Raw genomic sequence first — 17,619 nt, forward strand, 5'->3', positions numbered from 1 at the left:
TGAAGTCAATATACAGATAGTGCAAGATATAATCTAGTTAGTGATGAGGGTCAGTAATAATAATAATAAACACGGTGAATATTAACAGTCAGTTTGTCTAAAATGCGGAATATAGTAAAGAGTTAATATAAATATTTGTCTAGGTAGTGAGGTAGAAATAGAAAACACAATACATTGTATGAATAATAAAATGCTGTAATGAAGTAAAGAGTCAATGTACAGTTTGTGAGAAGTGTGGACTAGATAGTGATGCTGATCAAACAGCACAATATTCATGAATGAACGGAGCTCCCGCAGCTCTTCGTCTGTACACTTACAAAGTTCTCAGTGCTTTGGTTAACATGTAGGGACCCTCGCTATGCTACCGTTGAAGTTTGGTGATATTTTGAGCCTTTTTTTGTGATATAAATAGCGAATTTGTTTTTACTTTTCCTGTGCCCGAATACAAGCTAGCGTTGTAAGCTAGGTTAACCAGCGGTCCGCGCTAGCTTCGTTGAAGCTCCAAACACAATCAATTAGCATGAAAACCTGTCCCAGAGAACGACAGAGTGGGTACACATCTGTTATTAACCCCTAGGTTCGTCCTTTAAGCCTACGGTCAAACTGAAAAAGCTGAACGGCAGACGTGTTCATCTCGCTGTTACTGTACTTTCAATAGCCGGTACGTGGGTACACAACCAATACACGTCACTACCCCAGAATGCATTGCGACGTAAATAACCATGGCGGCCTACAAGGGAACATATTTTCTGCATTTTTTTAACAAAAAAACAAAACATTTGGAGTGTTTTTGTAGCACCTTTTTATAGCTGACGCCCACGTTAATCTTATAAGGCCAACATGTCGTACTAGTCGGGGTTCCTTTTTAAAACATTTTATTTTATTCTGAAGAGCAGAGGAGTGTAGCGGAAGTTGTGTTCCGGGTCCCGGAAGACGCTACGACCTCCGTCCCATTGTTTGCCTTTTAGCTCGTGATGAGGACGGCGGAGTAAAAGGCGCCAGTGTTTGGTGTCCTTCCAGAGAGAAACATCCCAAACTGCTGCATGAGGTTTTCAAACCTGAAACGGAGCTACAAAGAGCAGGTCTGTTTTCTTTCTCCGACCGGAAACGCGTTTACTGCTGCTGTTGTTGAGTCCGCGCGCTAAGCTAACGTTAGCCGCAGCTAGCTCCTGCTAACGTGTGTTAACGGATATGTTGTGAGCTCCGTGTTTTTCCTCAAATGCAGCTCGGGGAGAAGTTGAGGAGAGACACTTCAACATGGACTCTGAGAGGAAACTGTCAGCTGGCCAGCGGAGAGGTGGGAGACGTTTACAATGTTCTATATTCTTCTTCTATTTCTTCTTATTTAACGTTAAGTGTTAAGAGAGTTAAGAGTTTCGTGAGATTCATTATTGTATGAGCTGGCTCTGGTTTATAATGCCATAACTTTTATTGTTATCTAGTTTGAAAGTCAGTCATAACTGAAAAAGTACATTAATAAGTAAGAGTTGCTGTCAATGCCTGAAGTGGAGGACAGGAGGTGCTCCACTTTTCTCCACTTTTTGCCACAGCTGATAAATTAACCACACTTCGTCCATGGCGACGCTCTGCTATGCATAGCAACGGTCTGTTATCAAGAATGAGCAGGCTGCAGAATGCCGTCGAATCAGTGTAAATGTACTGTATTACAGCCTCATACAGGCTCTGCCTCCCTCCTCTCGGTCTTTATTTTGTCAACACTGAAATGCTATCATATCTAATGTGATTAAACATCCATGGAAAGGGGAGTACTGTATCTAAGCATCCAGTGTGGGGAAAATGTTGTGATGATTGAGCCGGAGACAGAGCTCAAAACGAGGTCAATAGTTATATATTTAATCAGCAATGTACCAGTCTACTAGTGCCTTCAATGTAGCACTAGTAAACTTTATATTTGACAATCAGGCCTACTGTTTTCCGTCGCATCGTTTATAGACCTCAGCGGACCCGACCGGAGCTTTATTCCACGGAGGAGAAAAAGAAGAGAGACAAAGTGGCTGTGTATTGTTGTTTGGCAAACAGTAGCTGTTGCACAAACTCCTGAGGCCTGTACTATGAATCAAGATCAACATGTCCTGGATTTTATTGCCGTTACCTGAATTCACCAAACCTAACAGCAGTCCCGCGTAACCTGTGTCACGGCTGTGGTTAACAACTAGTTCAATCAAACCCAGGGTCTCCCAATCTGGCAACGCGCGCGTCCACATAAAAGAGGCGGTGTTTGCACCATATAACCAATCGAAAACATGGATAAGTCTACCAGAGCCGCACATTTTACATAAGAAGAGCAAACGATAATCCCACAGAAATATGAAGAACACAGACACGTTTTTACAGGCAGAAAGCAATACAGCCGCTGCTTCCTAACCCAGGAAGGAAAGCTGGCAAAAAATAGCCATGCGTAAATTACAAGACTTATCAATATCCCTGCCTCATCAGTCAGGCACAAGATCTGACCATAATTACACTTGTGCATTCCATAAACTTCCGTTGCTGTAACCTGTATTCTGTAAGTTGCAACCCTGGCAGTTAAGTGATCGTGGGAGCAAATCAAATATATATACATATACATACAAACATAATTCAAACCGATGGGCGCATTGTAGAAATGCACCGTTTACAATTTTCTAGGCCAATTCAGATTTTTCATTGACTTAGGCCAGCCGATACTGATTTTCATTTTTTCTAACCACTTTACAGCATACAGAAATATTTATTTTCCAACTTTTCTTTAATGGAAAATTTTACATTTTGCATTGAACATAGAAAAATGTTTGAATAGATAAGCCATCGCTATAAAATAGAACTATATAAATTACTCCTGATATGGGAAATTCATCCACCTCTAAAGTGCAATGTTATGGAAGAACCATTTCCTTCTTTTCACATCCAATATCCAACGAAAAAATGTGATCTATTTAGCAAACTAAACTTCTGTATGTATGAAAACAGGTAATTGCAATAAAATGTATAAATAGCAAATAAAAAATCAAATAAATAAAGCCTTGCAGTATAAAGATATTTCTCAAAACACACACAGGCCTCTTTGAACGTCAACAGTAACGTTACCTGAAAACAGCCTGTAGGTCCTTATTTTATTTTTATTTTTTTTAGCAAGTTTGCTTTATGTGTCATTGTGCATAAATATGAACACTACCGTTGCTGTCAACGGGCTGATCTGCTAACGTTAGCTACCGACGGTGACCTCGGAACAATCCAGCAAATAGACCAGGGCTCTAGAGTGTGACCAAAATGTGTAAGGGTGCGACTAAGATTTTTCCTAGGTCGCACCGGTGCACCAAACGTCCTCGCATCCGCTGCCTCTCCACTAACGAAGCGATGTCGTTTATATCGATATGGTTTAATGTTGCGTCACGTGACCCGTTCCTTTTAACTCCAATCGGTGCTTCTCTAGCGCGTTGGTGACATACTGCCAAGAAGCTGACAAAGATATGTAATATCCCTCCGCTTAAAATCTATATCTTTCATAAAGATGCCATGTGGGCAGCATGTGTATGTGACGTAACGTTAGTCCGACTTGGTTTGTTATGGGAAGTGTGTGTAGAAAAGTACCATAAGCGTCAGCTGCAGCTGACACAGTGATGCACATACTTTTCTATGGGTAGTGAAGCTACAGTAGTCCGTGTTTTATGTTCGCTGCAAAGACGAACTAAATCACCTGATTAATGCAACATAATCACGACATCTCGCGGCCATTTTCACCGCAGAAAGCTGCAACCAGCCAGGCTAAAGCTAATATAGTTAGTCTAAAGAAACAAGGCGTCTGTGCGAACTAACGGTACGGAGCCCCGGCGCTGGAAACGTAGTCAACCAGGGTATTGATCTAACTAATGTCCCTCTCCAATGTTTGTAAAACATTAAAGTTCAACCAATAATGGCTCACATTAGAAGAATTCCCTTTTTAATTTCTATTTCCTGTGTAGATAGTCCCCTACAAAATCACCCCAGTACTCGAGAGTAGTTGAGATGGAACACTCCACTGCGCTGCTGTTAATACAGACACTGGAGTCCCGGCTGTGTATCATTGATGTCATCCTCTCTATGACAGTTTTTTATTAAGCTTCATTATTATGTTTTGATTCATTAAAACTGTGATTAAAGACAGTTTCCTAGCAGTGATTAGGGCTGCACCTATTGATTATTTTAGCAATCGGGTATTCTACCGATTATTCCATTGATTAATCGGATAAGAAATACTTTTGTTTTATTGAAGAGCAATAATATACAAATTGTATACTATTGCAGTAATATACTAGTAGTTTGGTTTTAAATTTTCGGAAAAAGCTACATTTTTATTGCTTACATTGCTTACAATATCATCTCTCAAAAAACTAAACATTAAGTGCCATATTACATTGTTTTTTAAAGAAAACATTTTCTGAAATGCAATAACAACCTCAACTAAGGCATACCTTAAACATACATAGACATGACCTTAAGTTGTGCAACTTAACTTAAGACGGTTTGCCCCAGAGTGGCGAGGACCTGTATTTGGACCGGGATGGCACGTTTCTGGCACGTTGCCCTCTCCACTGGACCCAAATCAGTACATAGACCGAAGAGCCCAGCTTTAGAAAATCTAAATCGGCATATTATCCAGTCATTGTCAGGGTCCCTGAAGTCTCTTTTTCTCCTGATTCTTCCATTGGGGTTAGTCCTCCTGCAGGGCCAGCAGTGCCATCATGCAGCATTACGCACGGGGGTCACCGCGATATTTATATGTTTACAACAATTTGTGATTTTTAACACCTTGCCAACACAGCATCAACTAGTGGTATCCCCACTCTGAGATACAGTCGAAATAAAGTGTAATAGGCAAACGCACTTTTCTTCATGCAGGTTTTTTGTCACAAACAGTATTAAAGTTCGGACTGATAACGAGGGCATTAAGGGTAAAGAGCTTAACGGCTGTATTTTCAGACTTTGACGTTTGATGATATATGCACAGTTTTAAAGACAGATATTTAGTAGGGCTGCAGCTATTGATTATTTTAGTAATCGAGTATTCTACCGATGATTCCATCGAGTAATCGGATAGGAAATACTTTTGTTTTATTGAAGAGCAATAATTAACAATAGTTTGGTTACATTTTTGAAAAAAGCTACATTTGTATTGCCTACATTGCTTACAATATCATATCTCAAAAAACTAAACATTAACTGCATTCAAGTGCCATATTACATTTGTTTTTTTAAAGCATTTATTTTCCAAATATCAACTTCAAACTAAGGCATACATAAGCATTACATTAAGTTGTGCAACTTAACTTTCAGAGTTTCAACCTGAGACTGAGCTGTATATAGGCCTATATGTAAATATTAGTTATACTCAACCTATTTTCATTTATATATTGGATTACAATGCTAAACAGCTCTGTTACACTTATGCTAGTAGATCGTTGATCAGCTGTTTCTTTGTGGGGAGAGAGAGAGATGTGCAACAATCGGCTGTTTTTCCGATGGGATAGTCAACGCGTCGGCTCTTTAGGTTAAATTGTGGTCACCGCTACATATTTCCTTGTCTTTGATTTTGGTAGTGGTTGTGTTTGGTGTAGTTTCATCGTCCATACGACTCTGTGATGTACTTTTGTCGGGTCCTCTTCGTGGAACGGATGATTAATGTAGACTCAAATGTTTTCTGTTGAGATGCTGAAGCACTGGCGTCGTGCTATTATTGTGTTGAGCTAGTTTGATTTTGCAGTAGACATACTGTACAGAGTTTTAGTTTTAATTACGTTTGAACTGATTCCAAACTTTGGACACTTTCTGTCGTTTTCTCCAGCCTGTCTCTTCTCTTAGCGCCTCGCTATTTACACTCTAGCATGTGTCGCCAGCAGCAGACTGAGCAGGGTCTGGTGTGCGACGGTAATAATGGTCCGTGCGGAAACACCGTCTGTCAGCATACAACGTTGGTAACATTTTGCATCGAGGACTTTTTGTAATCGAATTATTCGAGGAATCGTTTCAGCCCTAATATTTAGTTATTTACACTGTTCTGCAGCTATCCAACAGTAGGGTATTTGATGCTATCCTGTATTCCGTGCAGTCGGGCCATCTCCTCCTGCTCTCCGTAGTGGACAATGTGACGGCGAGACAGCGCCGATTTAAATATTAAGAACACATTTTTATTTGAGTTGGAGGTGTTTATGGAACAGTTATCACTCAGTACAAGCGCAAATAACACTCCCCCCAGGGGAGGCGCAGCTCACCTATTAAAAACCGCTGATCTAAGTTATAACGTTCAACTTACCAAGCAAGGAGAACAAAAGTGGCCTTGACTGGTGACTAGCAGTGGACTCTGACAGGACTCCATGGTGCATTCGGGTGCACCTCCATGGTGCATTCAGGTGAAACTCAAACTGTTGCAAAGTACCCTTCTGCCATCTAGTGGCTCTTAGTGTGGCATAGATAGATAGATAGATAGATAGATAGGACTACCGGTCAAAAGTTTTAGAACACCCCAATTTGTTTTTAGTAGTTCAAGTCCAATGAATAGCTTGAAATGGTACAAAGGTAAGTGGTGAACTGCCTGAGGTTAAAAAAAAAGTACGGTTACCCAAAATTGAAAAATTATGTACATTTCAGAATTTTACAGCAAGGCAGCTTTATTTATATAGCACATTTCAGCAACAGGGCAATTCAAAGTGCTTTACATAAAACATGAAAGAGCATTCAGAAAACAATTAAAAACAATTTAAAAACATTCAAAGTCAAGAATAAAATTTACAGTGCAGTATAAGAATTTAATAAAACTGAGAGAAACATGAAAGAGCAGTTACAAAACAATTAAAATAAATTTAAAAAAACAAAACATTAAAAGACAAGAATAAAATTTACAGTGCAGTATAAGCACTGTTAGGTACTGTTTGTACTACTAGGTACTGTTAGGCACTGCTATGCACTGTTAGGCACTGTTCTAGGTATTATTAGCCCCTGTTAGGCACTATTAGGTACTGTTAGGCACTGCTATGCACTGTTAGGCACTGTTCATTGCTATGCACTGTTAGGCACTGCCATGCACTATTAGGCACTGTTAGGCACTGTTCTAGGTACTATTAGGCCCTGTTAGGCACTGCTATGCACTTTTAGGCACTGTTAGGCACTGCTATGTACTGCTAGGTACTGTTATGCACTGTTAGGCACTGCTATGCACTGTTAGGCACTGTTAGGGAATAGTGTGGAAAACATCACATATTAGGCTCCTCCCTAAAAAACAGAGTCCCAAAGAATATAATGATTTTTGGCCAATAGCCCTTACATCTGTGATCATGAAGTCACTGGAAAAGATCATGGTTCAACATCTAAACAAATATCTATGGAAGCAACAAGACCCTTTTTCTATTTGCATATAAACAGGTTCGTAGTACGAAGGATGCAGTGGTTACACTGGTGCACCTCATTTCCAAGCATCTTGATAAACCAAAAACATATGTTAGGGCTCTGTTTCTTCATTTCTCATCTGCGTTCAATTCAATACAATTCAACCAAATTTACTTTCATCAAAAATGATTCCGTTTCAGATTAATTCTTATCTTATCCTTTGGTATTACTAATTTCTCTCAAATAGGGTCCAGCTGGTCAAAGTAAATGACAAACTTTCCTCTCCAAAGACAACTAATGTTGGAGTACCCCAGAGCTGTATTAGCTCACCTTTGTTGTTTACTTTATATACCTCTGATTGCACCGCTACTTTACCAAATCAGTTTTTGTTAAAGTACTCAGATGACTCAACTCTCCTGACCCTATTGAACAAAGGTGATGACCCTACACTGTATCAGGGCAATGTGGATTGGTTAGTTGAGTGGTGTGATAACTATGCTCTCATTATTAACACTGTGAAGAACAAGTAAATCATTTTTGGAACAACTCAGAATCGTCAACTGTCCTTAGTGAAGATTCATAATTCAGAAATTAGTCAAGTCTCAGTCTATAAATATTTGGGTGTCATGATAGACGACAATCTCTCATGGACTTCTCATATAGATTTTATCTGCAAAAAAATACAACGGCGTGTTTATTTTCTTTGTAGATTGAGATCTTTTGGAGCTAGTAGTCAAATCATCTCTGTTTTTCACATCAGTAATTCAGAGTATGATGCTTTACTGTAGTACTGCTTGGCTAAGTAGCCTCTCAGTTAAAAATAAAACAAAGCTTTTTAATCAGATTAAAATTTGCGCAAAGATTATAGGACTACCTGTAGCGCATTCCTTTCAGGAGGCTCATAGTATGCTTAGACTAGCCAGAAATATTTCAAATGACTCTACATGTCTTGCACAGTGAATATCAGCTTCTGCCTTCAAACAGACGCTTTAGAGTTCATTCTTTTAATCGTATTAGACTTAAAAACTCCTTCATACATCAATCTATCCTATTGCTAAACCGGCTACATTAAACCCGGTGTAATATTTATTTCAGGGATATACATCTCCAAGACTTTGTCTGTGTGTATGTTCATGTCATGTACTGTTGTTATATATGTTTTCTCTGTTTCCTTATTTTGGAGTTTGTCATTTTTGGTAATGTCTCATGTATGTCTGTTGGTGTTATTAATCCCATGTATGTTTGGATGTTTTTGGATGTATGTGTATGTCATTCACTGTTTGGATGTATGTGTACGTCCTTATTTTTTAACGAGCTACCCAGGGATGTACAAAGAATTTCAGCCTTTGGCTGACAATAAAGTTGTATCGTATCGTTAGGCACTACGAGGTACTGTTAGGCCCTGTTAGACGCTGTTAGATACTGCTAGGTAAACAATTTAAAAACATTAAAACAGTTAAACATATAAATGCAGATAAAATGTTATTTAAAGAAAGGCCTTTTTCAGGAAACAAGAAATGGGTAAACAATGTAAAGCTGTTCTGCAGCAATGGAGGTTGATCAAGTTTTGAAAGTTGGTGCTACCAATTCCCACAGGTGTTCCAACTTGTCTGGATTACTTACAAACCCCCTCTGTTTGTATAAAAGTATTGTTGGAACACACTGTGGTACCATACCCTCATGAGCATTATATGAACAGTATTGTACTGCAGAAAGTAGTGTGTTGCTATAAAAATGGCGGGAAAAAGGCAATTAACAATGGAAGAGAGACAGACCATGATAACACTTAAGAATGTTGGTCTTTCGTACAGAGTGCAAAGAAAGTCAAGATGTCAGTGAGTACAGTATTCTTCACCATCAAAAGGCACTTAGAAACTGGAGGAAACTCTGACAGGAAGAGGTCTGGCAGACCCAAAGCCACAACAGAATCAGAAGACAAGTTTCTGAGAATCAACAGCTTGCGTGATAGGCGGCTCACAGGACAACAGCTTCAAGCACAGCTTAATAGTGGTCGTAATAAGCAAGTCTCAGTTTCAACTGGAAAGAGAAGACTTGGAGCTGCAGGTTTGATAGGTCCAGTTGCAGCAAGAAAGCCATTGCTAAGACGTCAGAATAAGAAAAAGAGGCTTGCCTGGGCCAAGAAACATCGTCAATGGACTACTGAAGACTGGAAGAAGGTGCTATGGACTGATGAATCAAAATTTGAAATCTTCGGTTCATCACACAGGATTTTTGTACGCCATTGAGTAGGCGAAAGGATGGCTCCTCAGTGTGTGACATCAACTGTCGAACATGGAGGAGGAAGCATTTTGCAGCGCCATGCAGTACCCTCTGGTATGCGCCTAGTTGGTCAGGGGTTCATCTACAGCAAGATAATGACCCAAAACATAAGTCCAAGCTATGCCAGAACTACCTTAGCAAAAAAAGAACAAGATGGTAAGCTTAAAAACATGGAGTGGCCAGCACAGTCCCCAGACTTAAACCCCATTGAGCTGGTTTGGGATGAACTGGACAGAAAAGTGAAAGCAAAGCAACCTACAAGTGCCACACGTTTATGGGAACTTCTGCAATAGAGTTGGGAAGAACTTTCTGAAGAATATTTGATTTCCATTGTAGAAAGAATGCCACGAGTGTGTTCAGCAGTTATATCTGCCAAAGGGGGCTACTTTGAGGAGTCAAAAATTTAGAATACATTTTGGTTTATAAATTGATTCAATGATTTCTTTTTTAACTTAAATTGTTCATTTGTTCTTTCATTTCAGAGGACAATAAGTAATAATAATAATAATAAAATATGAACTGCATGAATTTCAATAAAAACCTGGAAAAATTGGGGTGTTCTATATATAGATCTATCTATCTATATCTATCTATCTATCAATCATATGAACAAACCTGGCAGCTTATACATAACAAATCAACATAAGAATAAAAAAAGAGAAAATAGAAGGTGCTATCTCAACTTATGTTAAGAGTCCCAAGTACATAAATCAATTGAAGGGCTTTTTTTTTTTTTTTTTTTCCTTAACCCGTTTCAATGACTTACACAAAAGATTTAACTTATTCTTCCAATGGATCAGGGAGGGCTTGATCTTAAAATATCTACATTTATGTTTAAAATTTTTTCCTAAAATAACCAAATTGTTGACAAAATCTACCTTCTTATCTTCAAGAAAAACACAAAACTTTATATTCTTCACCATCAGAGTTGGTATCTCAATTTCCCTGGTCTGTAACCAGCTCTGCAGATCTCTCCAGAAGGATTGCACCGACTCACACAGAAAAAATAAATGTTCTAGATTTTCAATTTCCTTCCTTATCAATATGTATCTATTATTCCAAACTGGAGTATTATGAGGTGTAAAATAATGTTTGTAGATTAACCTCCAATTGAGAAGGACCTGCTGATGGAAAGCAGAAAGTTTGACTGGTAATGAATTGCATTCAAAATCACATCGTAGAAGAAAGTCTATTCCCCCCATTTTTGAAAATATTAAATTGGGGACAATGAACCAAAATGACTGCCTATTATTAATAAAAAAAAAAATGTAACCATTTCAGTTTCAAGACACCATTCATTATATCAATCAATCGCATTCGCACCTCCATCTTCATAGTTTTTAACCATGACGATTTTCCTTACGTACTGACATTTGTTTCTCCATATGAAATTAAAATTGACCTTGTTAGACGTCTGACATGTTGCATTGCCAGTTGAATAAAGAGACCAAAACAAATGCCAACATGAAATGCAATTGATTAAGATTTCATTCTAATGTTTAGTCAAAATAACTTTTACTGAATTGAGGATTGCATTGAAACTTTGCATATTGAATTGTCAATTGCAAAAGGCATATTCAAATTTAAGACAAAATTGACAATTGCAAAATACATTGCCATATTACATTACCTTATATGATTAAAGAGACCAAAAAACATTCTTTTCATTCAAAATTGAATGCAAAAAAGTGTGTGTGTGTGTATATCTATCTATCTATCTATCTATCTATCTATCTATCTATCTATCTATCTATCTATCTATCTATCTATCTATCTATCTATCTATCTATCTATCTATCTATCATGTGAGGAGGGCCCAAAACGATGCTAGAATGAATAGCTGTGGATGTGGGGAGGGGCCCATAGAAAATGCCTTTCTACAGGGCCCAGAATTGTGTGCTAGGCCCCTGTTGTTGTTGTGTGTAATACTGTAATACTGTTGTAATAAAACTTTGCTATACTACTATTGGCACCCTTGTGTCTTTCATTTCTGACACAATTTTGTATTATATCAGTTAAGACTTAGTTCTTTATCCTACATAATCACAATAGGCTCAACTCGTTTATAATACTTAGGCGATCTGTTTCAATACTGTGGCCTATATTTTTCAGTTATCATATGAATAGTATCCTCCAGTGCATCAGGCTGTCTCTCATTATACAGTATTAGCACCTGTAGCCAGATCAGCCATCAACATTCCAGAGTGTATGACTGTAAGTATCTAGCTTAAAGGAACACGCTGACTTATTGGGAATTTAGCTTATTTACCCTAACCCCCAGAGTAAGACAAGTCGATACATACCCTTCTCATCTCCGTGCGTGCTGTAACGCTGCCTGACGGTTCCAGCATTAGCTTAGCCCAGCACAGATCCTGCAGGTAACTGGTTCCAACTAGCCTACTGCTCCGAATTGTGACAAAAGTGACAAAATAACACCAACATGTTCCTATTTACGTGATTTGTATAGTCACAGCGTGTACAAAAAACAACGTAACATGAGACACAGCCGTCTTATAACGGTAAACAAACCGGGAACTATATTCTCAGACAGGCATGCTGCGAGCATATCACTCCGCCCAAGTACTATATTCTTCCGCCTGAGAATATAGTTCCCGGTTTGTTTAAAGTTAGAAGACTGCTGTGTCTCATGTTACGTTGTTTTTTGTACACGCCGTGACTCTATAAATCACAACATGTAAATAGGAACATGTTGGCATTATTTTGTCACTTATTTGGAGCAGTAGGATTACTGGAACCATTACCTGCAGGATCTGTGCTGGCCTGATGCTGCTGGAGCCGTCAGACAGCATTACAGCACACACGGAGATGAGAAGGGTATGTATCGACTTGTCTAACTCTGGGGGTTACGGTGAATAAGCTAAATTAGCCCAATAAGTCGGCGTGTTCCTTTAATACTTGTAAGGTGTTCATATTTTTGTTACACAGCCAAGGTAAATAAAATATAAACAAGATTTTTGATCATTATTGGTGCTTATTTCTTAGAACTTAATCAGAACAGGTGAAAGTGCTTGAAATGTAACAATATGTGTGGGGGAATAGCAGGTGCAGAAAGACAATGTATAATATAATAATATTTATTATAATATAATAAATAGCATAATTTTTCTTTTAGCAAACATTGAAAGTGGGTCCACAGACCCGGACACCTTACAAGGGTTAATAACATAATATCTCTGTTTATAACTTAATGCCATTTTGAGCATTATGCTTGTGCATCATTATGCATTAGTTTTTCAGCCACGTCATTTCACTCAGACAGCGCTTATGTAAAACCACGGTTTAACTAAAACATAAACCATAAGATAACACCTATAGCATAACAATATAATAATGACTTTAAAATGCACACAATAAAGTAGAAAATATAAAGAAAGAGGGCTAAAATGTGTTAAAAAAAATACTATTAGGTATTATAGGTATAACATTAGCAATAAGGTGGATTAAAATGTGCAATAGAAAATGTGACCATCATCGCATGTTCTGCTAGGTATGTTCAAACATCGTCTGGTACAGTTTGTGCTTCAGCCACTCATGCACCTGCGGATCGACATTCTCCATCATATCCGCAAGGATTTTGAACAAGCCCCCCCTGTAGGAGACGTCGCAAGCCGTAAACACTCCTTGAAGTCAGTCCACATATTATCCATGTGCTCCTTGAGCTATGTCAGATGTGCAGCCACCACAGAGTCGCCGTGTGCCATCTGTCTCTTGCTCTTCCTTGGGGCACATGCAGGGAGGAAATGTTCGGCACGAACACCGGTAACTCTAACGCAGGTGTAACGTTACGAAAGGCAGCTGTTCTGACTCGGGTGCCTGGGTCGGTTTCCCAACGGTTCAGTTAACTGCCGTTAACGTCCTTAGCACCGGAGTTACGTGCTGACCGGGTTTGGATTGCTGTAATGATAGTGGCTGGCTGCTATCTGGCTGGGGGCTGACTGTGGATGTGTCCCCGGGGGCTGTTCTCAGCTCTCATCCCGACTGAAGCCTTGCAGCGCCGGGAGAGTGAGGCAGACAGACGTGTGCTAGCTGGCTAAATTACCATTAGATTAGTCGTCTATCTATACAGTTAACGTTACTGATGAATTTGTGGGTTAGACCAGAGTTGTGAACAGCGGTCAAAACAATCTTACTAGAAATAACTGAGCGTGTTGAACGATGTCGTAATCGTTACTCACCAAGAATAAGCTAACGTTATAGACCTAGCATTAGCTACTTGTCAACCAGCACCTTTATAGTAGGCTAACCTTAAAGCAACACCAAAGCACTTTTCCTCTTTGGTCCCCCGACAGGTTGGAAGCAGAATTGTCCATTACCATTACCGTTACATTACCATTATTCTTATGTCTTGTGGTCACCCCGTTACGAGTTGATGAACCACTGAAACCATTTTGGAAACATTTTAAGGTACAAAAGAATCTTTGCTGTTAGATCGATCGATATTCAAATCAATCCGTATCAATAAATAAGGTCTCTGTTGTATTACTGTGTTGCAAATCTGCATGTAATCAATGACAAAACGATGCCACGTAGCAGACAAAAGTTGTATTACGTTTACTGAGTATAGCTCTCCTCCTTGTGTTTCAGCTTTACCTATAGATGTCCAGAAAGTGATTGTTGGTGAAGAACATCAGCAGGAGTGGAGCTCCAGTCTGGACCAGGAGGACAGAAGGCCCCCCCAGATTAAAGAGGAACAGGATGAGCTCTGGATCAGTCAGGATGAAGAGCAGCTTCAAGGACTGGAGGAGGCTGATATCACCAAGTTCCCATTCACTCCTGTCCCTGTAAAGAGTGAAGATGATGAAGAGAAACCTGATTTCTCACAGCTTCATCAAAGACAAACTGAAGAGATAAAAACAGAAGCTGTTGGAGAGGACTGTGGAGGACCAGAACCAGCCATGAAATCAGATCCAGATACACATTTACAACCAGATACTGATGGCGAGACTGGAGACTCTTCTGAACCTGAGACTGATGACAGTGCTGATTGGAAGGAGCCCAGAGAACCTCAGTCAGGTTTAAACTCTCTGAATAATGGATTCCCTGTTAGTGATTCAAGATGTACTACTGGTGAGAATACCTTTAGCTGCTCTGAGTGTGGGAAAAGATTTGGCACCAGTATAAATCTAAAGAGACACATGAGAACTCGTGAAGGCAAGAAACCATTTAGCTGCTCTGATTGTGGGAAAAGATTTGGCACCAATGCACTTCTGAAGAGAGACACAAGATCTCATACAGGAGAGAAACCATTTAGCTGCTCAGTCTGTAAGAAAGCTTTTACAAAGAGTGGGAATTTACACACACACATGAGAATCCACACGGGAGAGAAACCATTTAGCTGCTCAGTCTGTAAGAAAGCTTTTAGAGAGAGTGGATATTTACAGGCACACATGAGAACCCACACAGGAGTGAAACCATTTAGCTGCTCAGTCTGTAAGAAAGCTTTTAAAGCGAGGGGAAGTTTAAAGAGACACATGAGAATCCACACGGGAGAGAGACCATTTAGCTGCTCAGTCTGTAAGAAAGCTTTTACAGATAGTGGAAGTTTAAAGAGACACACCGCAATCCACAAAGGAGAGAGACCATTTAGCTGCTCTGAGTGTGGGAAAAGCTTTGTCACCAATGCACATCTGAAGAGACACACGAGATCTCATACAGGAGAGAAACCATTTAGCTGCTCAGTCTGTAAGAGAGTTTTTGCAGAGACGGGAAATTTACAGAAACACATGAGAACCCAACACGTGAGCGTTACAAGCCCCCCCCTTGTTTTATTTCTCCCTGTTTGATTTACTCAGGTGATCCTGATTTGATCGTTAGTGGCTGGCTCCGCCCTCTGTACTTAAGGAAGGCTGGAGGACTGAAGCAGCTGTGCATTTTGTGGGGGATTGAGGTCTGAGGGGTATGGTGCAAAACCAAGATAATTTTCAGAAATTAATAAATGATATTTGGATATTGTACTATAAATACAGGTCCCCAGGGCTAAGTTAGTAACAACCATTTCTGAGATATGAGTTTACACAGATGGAAAGAGAGGAGCTCAGTGTGTCAAAGGAAGTCCCCTGGCAGTCTAAAATGAAAGCAACATAACTAAGAGCTTGTGCAAGGCAAACCTGAGCCAGCTCTATGAGCAGTGATGGAGGAAGTGCTGAATTTCAGTACTTAAGTAAAAGTACAAATAACCAGAGACATATTTACTTTAGTAAAAGTAGAAGTACCACAAATGACAACCCTACTTGAGTAAAAGTAAAAAGTACCTGATTTTAAATGTACTTTAAGTATTAAAAGTACTTGCATTACAAACACCTTCCACTGTCTGAAGGTACAGTCCACTGACTTCATCTCACAGGTCTTTTCTAAGTTTTCTGACTGGATTGGTCACAACACTGTAATAGCTGTTATTTTTCGTTTGCATTGGATAGACTTCCACCAGTGCAAAGTCCAATGTCTAAAAGAGCCAATTCTATTTCAGACACATGCAGCGAGCTTGCCCTATTGATAAAGAATTCACATATTACTCAACTGTACATAAAACTAGCAGTAGAATTGACTTTGTTTTGACCCCTAAAACTTCACTAAATAATATAAAGTTCTGTAGTATCTGGGACATTATATCGGACCATGCTCTTTCTTTTATAGGTTTAAGCAATTTAAACGTGGTTTTTCAGAGTAGACCTTGGAGATACAGCTCTTTCTTAAATCATGACCCTAATTTTGACGGATTTTTAAGGGAACAACTTAATTTCTTCTTTAAAGAAAATAAGACCCCTGATGTGTCCCCCGGTCTATTATGGGATACTACAAAGGCTTATATCCGTGGACTTGTTATCGCATATACAGCTAGACAAAAGAATAACAGTCAAAAAGAACAGAGAAAATTGGAGCTGGATCTTCATGAACTTCAGACTGAATATAACTCCTCCCCATCTGAAGAGCTGAGAAATGATATTCAAACAGTCAAAACTGCGCTAGAGTTAACCAAAAAAGCAGAAAAATCAATGTTCTTTGCCAGGCAAAGGATGTACGAATAGGTGAATAAACCTAATCGCTATCGGGCCAATCTTCTTCTTAACAGGGCTCATACCCAGAACATTTCGAGTATCAGAAACTCGAAGACCACTATTAGCTATAATAATGCAGAAATTGATACTTTTAAAGTATTCTTCAAGCAACTTTATGCCTCTTAACAGTCACATTTTGATATGCGCAAGTTCTTTACAAAAGTGGAGTTACCACAAATTACAATCCAGCAAAGAGAATACTTATGTAAACCATTGACTTAGAGTGAAATTAAGAGTTGTATTCAGTTACTTCCTAATAAAAAAAAAAAACCAGGCCCCGATGGTTTCTGTGCAGAATTTTATAAAAAGTTGAATGCCATTTTAGTGGATCCATTGTTCGAAATGTTTCAATTCTCATTTGAGGCAGGAGCCCTCCCTCCTTCTCTTATGGAGGCAAATATCTCCTTAGTACCAAAAAAGGGTAAAGCACCGGAAGAATGTTCTTCATATAGACTCATATCATTTTTGAATTTAAATATGAAGCTGTTAGCAAAAGTCCTAGCTCTGCGTTTGGAGAAAATCCTCCCTAATATCATCACTAATGATCAGACTGGGTTCATTCGGGAGACGTATTCTTCTCGTAATGTAATCAATATTATTCAGCACTCCGCAATGTATAGCTCTGAGGCTTTGGTTATTTCTCTTGACACGGGGAAGGCATTTGACAGACTGCAATGACCTTACCTCTACTCCACAATTCATAAATTTGGTCTGGGGGATGATTTAGTAAAATGGATCTAGATCTTACATACCTCACCTCTATCTGCTTAATTACTAATGGGCTCAGGTCTAGTAATTTTAGTATTGAACGAGGCACCAGGCAGGGTTGCCCCTTGAGCCCACTGTTGTTTGCCTTGGCTATGGAGCCTCTAGCTGCAGTTATAAGTCAAGATGTCAACATAAC

General features: G+C 39.2%; 1 protein-coding gene across 1 annotated transcript in view; it reads left to right on the forward strand.

Moving 5' to 3' along the window:
* The first annotated feature begins 925 nt into the window (after positions 1-925).
* The window catches only part of LOC114550717 (gastrula zinc finger protein XlCGF57.1-like), a 43,116-nt gene continuing 26,422 nt past the window's right edge, over positions 926-17,619 (forward strand). The window contains exons 1-2 of the mRNA XM_028571499.1: positions 926-1,082; positions 1,226-1,297. Of these exons, the coding sequence (XP_028427300.1) occupies positions 1,258-1,297 (40 nt within the window). The 5' untranslated portion in view covers positions 926-1,082; positions 1,226-1,257. The remainder of the gene's footprint in view (positions 1,083-1,225; positions 1,298-17,619) is intronic.

This window comes from Perca flavescens, chromosome 24 (genome assembly GCF_004354835.1).
Source record: "Perca flavescens isolate YP-PL-M2 chromosome 24, PFLA_1.0, whole genome shotgun sequence".
NCBI classification, from domain to species: domain Eukaryota; kingdom Metazoa; phylum Chordata; class Actinopteri; order Perciformes; family Percidae; genus Perca; species Perca flavescens.